Raw genomic sequence first — 10,971 nt, 5'->3', positions numbered from 1 at the left:
CAGAAAGCCCAAGTTAGTTGGGATTAAGGTCGTTATGGAGAAGTTAGTAGCCAGCAGAAAGCCCAAGTTAGTTGGGATTAAGGTCGTTATGGAGAAGTTAGTAGTGTTTTTGATGTCTTTCATAAAAAATTATTCTTTCATCATAAACTGTACCAGAAGATCTGAATGAAAAAACGCATTAAAGGGAATATTTACATATTATTTTCATTTTTAAAGTAAATCTGTGCACTCAATCCTAGGGACTCCGAAAACTTCTTGACATCCCACTAGGGGCTTGCTATGGAAGGTTTGAAAATATAATCGTAAATACTTCTTTTGAAAGATTTCTTACATATTAATGTCAATCTGTGGATCAATTTACGTTTGTTTCAGTATTTGTTATGAAAAACTACACAAAGGTCTAATTTTCGGTCTAATTTTGAGCTGATAGACTAGAGGAAAAACAGCTAGTCAACAACACCCATCGGTAACTCTTGGGCTTGTCTTATATGGCCGAATGGCGGAATTTGACTGTCTCTCTTACAGCGTACACACGGTTCCAAGGTACGTATTTTGCATCAGCAAAGGGATGCAGAACATGAATCCTTTGACTCATTTCAGGCACGCTAACCGTTAGGATACACCCAACCCGAATCCATTCCTAAGTGCTCACCAAGTCATTTGACTCCCATCTGAAGTTTGAAAATTGCAAAAGTCTGAATTTATTTTGACAAATTGTTGTTTTGAGCGGCTCCATACACATAAAAACAATTTTTCAAGTAAACCGGTTCAGTCCAGAGTGGGAGCTCCTAAATCCTTTGATTCCCCTCTTTTTTCAGGATATTTTCACGTGTCTTTCGATTTATTTTCTTGTATATTTTGTGGAGAGAGGGGTGGTGGTGGTGGCAAGAGCCTACAGTTTTGTCAGAAATTGTGGGAGGAGCTTAGAAATCCAGCAAGCATAGAAATATACGTAGCTTTAATCCAGAACTACTGTAAAGGTACGAATTATGAAAACGAGAGATATACATTTACTTGGAATAAAAATAGCTTCAAAATTACATGTTACAAAATTAACCGAGAGTGTTAGAATGACACTAACTTTAAGGTAGCTCTACAAAGTAACACGCTTTAAAAGCTCAAGTACATGCAAAATAAATTACTAGACTAAATAATAGTATCGCTATCGTCATATTACTATGGTAATTTGATCAACCAAGTGCAGGTTTTATTAGTTGGTTTTTAGCCGCGGCATAGAGGCTCACAGAACGGCTCTGAGTTTTTTAAGTACAACAAAATCTTCACCGATTTGAGATCTAATTACAGTTTTGGATCCAGGAGAGCAAAACCATTTCGATTAATATACTTGACCAAGCCCAGGGTCTCACAGGTTAATGTACTCTAATCCTACGTGAAATAATTCCAATTTGAGAGTAGGCTTGTAGAGATCCTGATGAGTAATAAAATCGAATCGGGTATACGCGCGCTGCGCTCCACGCATGGTATTGCTGGCGCACAAAAATATAGCTAATAAAAAGGGGAAAAAAATTATCATAGATTAATTTACTCTAATCCTGCCCAAAAGAATTTCAAGTGATGTGGCTATTGTGCAGTGTTTTTTAATAATATATGTTGTCTTTGGCCAGAAATAATTTCACTGAGATCATTAAAGTAACCTGTAGCCTATGAGTTTGTGCATACCTAAAATAGGATTAATGTATGAGTCCGCTAGAGAAAATAATATTTTCATACTGTAGATGTCATGAGCAAAATAAAGTGCCCTCCAGTGGCACAGCTGTATGTCTGCGGACTTGCAACGCTAGAATCCGGGTTTCGATACTCGTGGTGGGCAGAGCACAGATAGCCCATTGTGTAGCTTTGTGCTTAATTACAAACAAATATAAAAGTTGGGGCCCGGCATGGCCAGGTGGTTAAGGCACTCAACTCGCAATCTGAGGGTCGCGGGTTTGAATCCCTATCACACCAAACATGCACGCCCTTTCAGCCATGGGGGCGTTATAAAGTGACGGTCAATCCCACTATTCGTTGGTAAACGAGTATCCCAAGAGTTGGCGGTGGGTGGTGATGACTAGCTGCCTTCCCTCTAGTCTTACACTGCTACATTAGGGACGGCTAGCGCAGATAGCCCTCGTGTAGCTTTGCGCGAAAATTCAAAAAACAAACAAACAAGCAAAATAAATGTTTTTATTTTAGTGAACGCCTGCTTTGTTTGTAGAGTTAAATTAAAGTGAAGCGTTAGCTTCTGAGTTTGTTTGACTCTCAGGTAGATTAACCAGAAGTTTAGGGTTTAAATTTTGTTAATCAAACACACTCATTCCTTTACCTTTCTCGGTTTTGTATACATGGACATTATAATTAGGTTCCAGTGGCTTAGTTTCCATTTTAACCAACGTATCATTACAATTATCAGTTTCTTCACTGATTTAAATAATAATTAAGCTAAATACAGTTCATTTTAAAAATGTTTTATAATAACTTTAGATTCAAACTCCTAATTTCTTGGCCCGGCATGGCGCTTGGCTCGCAATCTGAGGGTCGCGGGTTCGAATCTCTGTCACACCAAACATGCTCGCCCTTTCAGCCACTATTCAACCCCACTATTCGTTGGTAAAAGAATAGCCCAAGAGTTGGCGGTGGGTGGTGATGTCTAGCTGTCTTCCCTCTAGTCTTTCACTGCTAAATTAGACAACGGCTAGCGCTGATAGCCCTCGTGTAGTTTTGCGCGAAATTCAAAACAAATCAAACCTAATCTCCTAATTCCTATAACGACAGCGAGTGAGAATCCCTAATCGATACTTTTTTTGATCATTTGTATATTAAGTCGTTCAAGATGCCGTGATCGTCATTCATCGTATTTTCAAATCTAACAATTCGTATTTATTTATTTGTTCATTAGTATTTTAAGTCATTCAAGATGCCGTGATCGTCATTCATCGTATTTTTAAATCTAGCAATTCGTATTTATTTATTCGTTCATTAGTATTTTAAGTCATTCAAGATGCTGTGATCACTATTCATTGTATTTTCAAATCTAATAATTCGTTTTTATTTATTTGTTCATTAGTATTTTAAGTCATTCAAGATGCCGTCATCGTCATTCATTGTATTTTCAAATCTAATAATTCGTTTTCTCAACTGCTCAGTAATACCTAGTTTTCACTAAACCAATAAAAGTGATTAATTAATACTTCGAAATTGTCGTATTAATGTATATTTCGTTAAATTATGTGTAGTTGTTTATAGAAGATTAGCCTTTCTTATGCTCAAAGTTTTAATACATTTACATTTTATTTTAAATTATTTTGAATAAACTGACAAAGAAACTGTATACTGTTTGTTAGTAATTAACTTTGTCTTTATCTTTTCGTTTTTCAGATTTCATATGAGTATATGATAGTTGCAATGGGAATCAAACTAGACTTTTACAAGGTAACTAAAATAATATCGTATTATATCAGCTACTTCATAACAAGATAAACCAGATACCACACCAGATACAATAATTTATAGGATGGTAAAAAATATTTCCAGGACAATAAAGGTAACAGCTTCATAAAGTATTACTAAAACATTAAAGGCCCCAGTAGCACAGCGGTATGTCTGCGGACTTACAATGCTAGAATCCGGGTTTACATACGCGGGGTGGGCGGAACACAGATAGCCCATTGTGTAGTTTTGTGCTTAGCTTCAAGCAAACAAAACAATAAAGTTAATATTTTCATAAGATAACACTAAAAAGGATATTTCTGTGTAAAACACTAAAAATAATAATTTTATACGATATATTGAAAAATAAGTTATATACAAGGAGTAAAGTAGATTTGCTGCTGGTGCACTATGGATTATTAGCTCTATGTGTATGCCGCGGGAATCAAACCCCGAATTTTATCATTATAAGCACAGACGCTTACTGTTAAGCCACTGGAGTACATTAGCACTAACGTAACACGATTTCCCATCAATGTAATTCAACATTAAAGTTATTTCAGTATTTTTTTCTTATATTCGGCAACACAACAGAACATCAATTATACTTATAAAAATGTAAATGCCTACATTCCTTATGAAAATAAAATAAAACTTGAAGCGACAGTGACCTGTTAAACGCCGGGGGTTTGGAAATATGTTGTAACTATTTGAAAATTATACTTGAGGTTTATTTTTACATTGTGCCGATAATTTAAGTTTTATCTTATATATGTGCATTTATCTTTTATTTCTGTATTTTGTTCAATTTGCTGAGATTAAAGGCTTACCGACAGCTTTTGAAACACCTGGTGTTTGTTCCAATTATTCACCACACACTGTTACCAAGACAACCCAAGCCATGAAAGATTTCAAAGAAGGGAATGCAGTTTTTACATTACCCAACACACCAATTAAATGCGCTGGAGCCCCCCAGAAAGCCATGTATCTTACTGATGCTTACATGAGAGAGGTAAGTTACAGTAGTAAATTTTCTTTTTGCAATAAAAAAAATTAGCGTTTAAAAGTAGAAAAAAAGTATTCATACCTATAACAAAGACTCAAAACTGTAGCATGGAATTTGGTGTACACTTATCTAACAATCCCAGTGTTTATTGGGAATATGTGTTTCTCCGAGCAGACATCTCAGTATTTTTACAATTTGGAAATATATCTACGTCATTATCAAAATATTTCCAATATCTTTTAGCTCTCATGATTAGCAAACAGTTTTTTTCTTCTCAGCTAAACTGTACCGAAACGAAGAAGAACAAACATGTTTTTGTGAATATTTTTACCATATTATCTTGTTTGTTATGTAAAAACACGAGGCCATGTGAAAATAGTTTTAAAATATTATTTTGCATTCAGTTTAATGTTCTTTTATCTCTCATTTTATTTGCATAAAAGGTATACTTCACATAGAAAGTATTGTTTTCTTGAAATGACAAGTTGAAACATTATTTTTAGGCTGGCAAAAGGGGCAAAGCTAACTTCATCTATAATACGCCTTTAAATGTGATGTTCAGCGCCCCAAAGTATGCTGACAGACTGCTAAAGGTGGCAAAGAACAGGGATGTTACTGTAAACTTTCAACACAACCTCATCGAAGTTGACTCACTTAGAAAAGAAGCAACGTTTGAGAAAGTAGCAAGTGACAAGGAACCGCCCAAAACTGTGACCTATCCAGTAATGGTTTACTTTGTCGTCTACAGTCTTTTAACTAGGGCCTAAATAATGTTCTGCAACTTTTGAAAACTACGTAACGTTTTTCAGTTTTACTGTTTGTAATACAACTGTCCATGTGAGACAAATATACTTACCGGGCTGGGCGTGGCCGAGTGGGTAGTCTGAAGTTCAAGGCATATTGTGATGCCCGTGAACACTCTTCGCACTTTTATATGTGGGTGCGTTATAAAAGTAACAATCAATTTCATTATTCGGTTAAGAGAGCCAGACAAAGCCCTTATGGCTACAGTTGCTGTTGACAGACTTCCTTCCCTCGGTGAGTAGTTCAAACAGAGTAACTGCTGTAACCGAATCCATGGGGTTTATGACCTGATGCCCTCGTGAGCATAAAGTGTCATTCTTGTTAAAACTCAAATTTTTAAGTATACGTGCCTCACATGGACCTTGTTATCAAGAATATAGCGTCTACAGCATTATCAAATATGTTATAAATCATTTCTTTTTCACCATAAGAATGTTTAAATTAAACATTAGTATCACATACTAATAGATGAATTCGTTTCTGATTTAATTTATCATAAGTTTCAATATTAACAATAATTAATTATGTATTAAGATGAGGTGTACTCGGAGCTATGTATTGTATAGTTGAAATAAGATCATAAGTCATGTTTAATTTTATTCAAGACATTCAACGATAACTCTAAATAGCAACTTGTTAAAAAGAAGTAACTATATGGATTCTTTGCACTGTAAGCTATACCTTTAACAAAATGAATATTTATAGTAGTTATAGTTAAACAGTTATGTAAGACTAGAAAAGGCTTAACTGTATATTAGGACATAAAATGGACTTTTTTTTCTTTAATTTTCTTTTTTTTTCTCCTTTTTATAACTAGTAAGCTTTTGGTCATAGTTCCAACAACCTTGTTTAACTACGTTATGAACATCAGTATCTGAAGACTTAATCCATTTTTTACAGTAATTTCTAACTAATGATTATTCAAATTGGTTATTTGAGACTATCAAATGCATTTTTACGTTTGTTGATTTTGAGCCAGTTAGGCAACTCTTCTGCTGCTCTGTCAGTAGTTTCCTGTAGAGTTTGATGATTTGGGATTGAAACCCTATGTTAAGGAATATTAACCAAAATTTACTGTAGATTACAGAGCTGAAAACTTTCTCGTAGTTTAAGTAGCATGCGAAACGAGGCTGTTAGTATTTCTTATATATAATATAACGTCAATCTTGTGTTGCTTTTATTATTTCAGAGGTAATTTGACCATATCCAATTTATAATTTTCCATAGCTCACGGGAGTAGTGTATCAAGTTCTTTGGTTTGGTTACTCCACATTTTCATTTAGTGATAAATTTCCTAATCTGTTGGTTTGTTTGTTTTTTTTTGTTTTTTAAGTTAAGCACAAAGCTACACGATGGACTATCTGTGCTCTGCCCACCACGGGTATCGAAACCCGGATTCTAGCGTTGTAAGTCCGTAAAACATACCGCTGTGCTACTGGGGGGCCTAATCTGTTGGAGATATCTTCATACCCGTCTTACCTGCACTTTTCTTCTATTTTGTCGGTGTAATTCTCATCTTGAATTCTGAAATGGTATTTACTAGTCTTGTAGGCTAGGCGTGACCTAGTAATTGGCGTGTCAGACTGTGAATCCGTAGATTCATGATAAGTACGTTATAAGATGGAGGGTCAAATCCTACTATTTGAATAGAGTAGCCCAAGAGTTGATGGTGGGTGCAGTTGATAAGCTGCCTTTTCTCTAATCTATCAGTTGAGAATAAAATGACGGTTAGCGCAGATAGACCTTGTGCAGTTGTTGGTGTTTTTTTCTTAGTGAAAGCTACACAATGGGCTACCTGCACTCTGTCCACCGTGGGGAATCGAACTCCCTATTTTTGTGTGGTAAGTCCGTAAACTTACCACTTACCCACCGCTCATCCGAAACAAAGGACAATAAAGTCTTCTTTGGCGTGCTTGCCATCAGAAGTTTCCTATTTCTTCTTGTTTTTTAAGTTTGATGTTGAGACAGAAATATAATAGGAGAGAATCTGCTAGCGCCTAGTCATCGCATTTCAAATATGGCTGCTTTCTCTCTACGTCAAGTTTAGTATGCTGCAATATCTTTGTTTAAACTAGGTTGAAACATTCGCGTTGTAGTCTTCATTTGTTGTCCTAGGCACATTACCACTTGTTCTTATTGCCTGACCAGTTCCTGCTCAAGTTAAACAGAACCAAATTGTTAGTATTTAGAGCCCTTAATGATCCTGTGTTCTTCGCTGGTAGCCAGCTTGCTACCAATAAATTAATACCAAGAGCAGTGGGGTTACAGAGAGATGGTTGGATGGGTTCTGGCTCCTGCCCTTATGCCCTCAAAAGCTCACTTTTTCTCGGTCATAAAAGTTGTCAACAACTACTAAAAGATACGTCTGATTCCACACTTTTCTTGCTGTGAGTTATTAGTAAAAAAAAATCAGTTTTAATGTGCATGTAATACAGGGACTTGTAGGTTTCCACAGTTAAAAATAACTATGCTATACTGTTAAATGTCAATACGCAAGAATTTACTCTTTAGTTTTATATTTTAAAAATGTTTATAAAACCAATTGAATAGGTTTGTTTCGAATTAAGCACAAACTACACAATGGTCTATCTGTGCTCTTCCCACCACGGGTATCGAAACCCTGATTTTAGCGTTGTAAGTCCATAGACATACCGCTGTGCCACTGGGGAGCAAATTGAATAGGAATACATGAGATCTGTTTCCTTCTTATCGTTTTTTTTTAACCATGTGTGTACCTTAGTCTCTCCCAACACTCTCCCTTGCCTTACGATGCTTGATTAAGTACCCTTTTGTTTTGTCAATGAGCCCCGGCTCTTTAACGTTATTTTGCGCGTTGCTGCCCTAGAGCTATATTAGATCGTTTAGTGTTATAACTGTTTTGTATTAAAATAATCGTTTTCCTTGTTCAGGTTATGTTTCTAATCTTTAAGTTTTTCTTAGTACGAGATGCTTCATGTCACACCACCAATGAGTACTCCAGAAGAATTACAAAGTAGCCCTCTAGTGGATTCTACGGGTTACCTTGATGTAAATAAAAATACCCTACAACATGTAAAGTATTCTAATATATTTGGTATTGGGGACTGTACTAACGTCCCGACATCAAAAACAGCTGCTGCTATTGGTAAGTTGATAAATGAATAAGTTTGTATGAAAATATAGGACAATATGCCAATATCTTAATATTTTTCATAGTTAATTGATTTATAGGATATTTAATGCATCATTAACTTTTTTACAACTAGCTGGACTTTTAATCAATATTCGCTCTTGCTAATTTATCGAATAATTTTAACCTCGCAAGGGTTGAGTAAGGATTATTTTAAGTTCAGACTAAGATATTCCCAACTGCTTGGATCTTTAATATATTGGGATTATTAATTATTGAATTATTTTAACCTCACAAGGGTTGAGTAAGGATCGACTTAAGTTCAGACTAAAAAATTCCCAACTGCCTGGATCTTTAATATATTGAGATTGCTAATTACCGGATGATTTTAACCTCGCAAAGGTTGAGTAAGGATTGACTTATGTTCAAACTAAGACATTTCCAACTGCCTGGATCTTTAATATATTGAGATTGCTAATTACCGGATAATTTTAACCTTGCAAGGGTTGAATAAGGATTGACATGAGTTCATTTTAAGAATTTCACAACTTGTTGGACCTGAAATGAAATTTACTTTGTATTCGCCAGTTATTTTTATTGGCCTAAGTGGAATCTGTAGTAGCGAAATGATTTTCGTTCGACCGAAAAAAACAACAGAATTATATGAAATATGAAAGGTAATTAAGCATAAAATAAATGATTGTAGAATATACGATCAGAATATTCAAGTGCCTGTTTGTCTAGTGATTGAAGTACAGAGGTTGAGTACGCTACGTTAAAGCGAATTTTTTAACTTACCACGTAGCTACGATCAATGTTGTCCGGTCATGTTCTGTCTGACGACAGTGCATCTAGATAATAGTCCTACAGCGTAGTTTCTATTAAAAATGGCTCCGCCGGAAAGCTGCTATGTCCAAAGCACCCTACTTCTTCCTGTCCGCTTTCCATAATCACATTTAGTGTACGAGGACGGCAGCTTCCAAGATCACGTAGTATATCTTCGTATGGAAAAGTATGAATATTCATTTGAATCTCCAGCTAATTGGGGTATATGACGGTTGAACGGGAGGTACGATTGGGAGCCTTATCTTGGTGAACCCCTATCCGTTGGCCTCGTTTTCACACGGAGATCCATACTGACTATGTTGCACGCTGTTGCCTGGGTCATGTAGACGGTTTTTGTCACTGACCTTTGTATTCATGGATTTTCGCCTGTTTCAAGATGCTACACTCTTATTACCATATCTTGTTTGGGTAAAGCTTGTTTCAGTCTCTTACTAGATGATATTGGTAATCTAGGTGGATCCATATTCTTTTGTGCCATTTATATGAGAGACATCTCTACATGGAAATTTCTAAATCCCTAATCTGAACATATCTTTGTGATTTGAATGTATGCATATTTTTCATCGGAAAGGATTGTTTCATGCTGTTCCCAAAAGCAATCGATATTCAGTGGCATCACTTTACCTACGTTAAGCCAGACAACGTCAAAATATAGTTCTAATATATCCTATTCCACCTCGACTTTGTATTGGCTGTGGTTGTCTCGCGACGTGATGATTTGTGTATTCAAAATCATTTTAATATAACATACTTTGCACTCTGTATATGAACCTCAGAGAAAAAAAAATGTGTGTATATATATAATTATATATATATATACATACATATAGAAAATATGACGTAAAATATATTTTGATTTATAAGAAAAAATTAACAATGACAAAAAGATACATCAACACAAATACTGTTATTTTTAAGTATGTTTATATGATGACATAAAAGTGGTTGAGGCCTCTAATGATACACGTTTTTGGATTGTGATTAAATTCGAAGTTTACATTTTCCTTCTGAATATCAATAGTAAAATGCAACCAGTATGTACAGAAAAGCTCTTCACAAATGAATTAAACTTACAATTATACATTCATTGTCTCGCAGAGTGCGAAAAATATCTGTATAATAACTCTTTTGGATTACTTAAATATTTGTTGAAACAGTGTGATATGAGTTAATGTTTTCTAACGGATAAATGTTTTCAGCTGGACAGTGTGGAATTCTTAGAAAGAACCTAAAGGCAGCCATGTTAGGACAACATCTTCCAGGCCAGGTATGATAGTAGTTTGGAATGTTTCATTGTTATACTACACGTGATAAATCATTGGCTTCATTATTTAATAAATAAAAGCTTAAACGTATATTTCTCAATTAGTGAAATCTGTTATATAATTAACAACCTTCGTTATCAGTATCAAAATTCAAATGTGACTTATAAATTACCTCGGTATCTCAGATGAGTGGTTTTCATACGCAGATTTATGGCCCAGCATGGCCAGGTGGTTCATACGCAGATTTATGGCCCAGCAAGGCCAGTGGTTCATACGCAGATTTATGGCCCAGCATGGCCAGTGGTTCATACACAGATTTATGGCCCAGCATGGCCAGGTGGTTCATACGCAGATTTATGGCCCAGCATGGCCAGGTGGGTCATACGTAGATTTATGGCCCAGCATGGCCAGGTGGTTCATACGCAGATTTATGGCCCAGCATGGCCAGGTGGTTCATACGCAGATTTATGGGCCAGCATGGCCAGGTGGTTCATACGCAGATTTATGGCCCAGCA

General features: G+C 35.7%; 1 protein-coding gene across 1 annotated transcript in view; it reads left to right on the top strand.

Moving 5' to 3' along the window:
- Positions 1–3,375: 3,375 nt before the first annotated feature.
- Positions 3,376–10,971, top strand: part of LOC106467523 (sulfide:quinone oxidoreductase, mitochondrial-like) — a gene marked incomplete at its 5' end in the record, with an annotated part of 9,965 nt that continues 2,369 nt past the window's right edge. The window contains 5 exons of the mRNA XM_013927886.2: positions 3,376–3,429; positions 4,244–4,438; positions 4,936–5,154; positions 8,177–8,360; positions 10,391–10,458. Of these exons, the coding sequence (XP_013783340.1) occupies positions 3,376–3,429; positions 4,244–4,438; positions 4,936–5,154; positions 8,177–8,360; positions 10,391–10,458 (720 nt within the window). The remainder of the gene's footprint in view (positions 3,430–4,243; positions 4,439–4,935; positions 5,155–8,176; positions 8,361–10,390; positions 10,459–10,971) is intronic.

This window comes from Limulus polyphemus, unplaced genomic scaffold (assembly GCF_000517525.1).
Source record: "Limulus polyphemus unplaced genomic scaffold, Limulus_polyphemus-2.1.2 Scaffold2644, whole genome shotgun sequence".
NCBI classification, from domain to species: Eukaryota; Metazoa; Arthropoda; class Merostomata; order Xiphosura; family Limulidae; genus Limulus; species Limulus polyphemus.
This window is presented reverse-complemented; position numbering and strand designations above follow the sequence as displayed.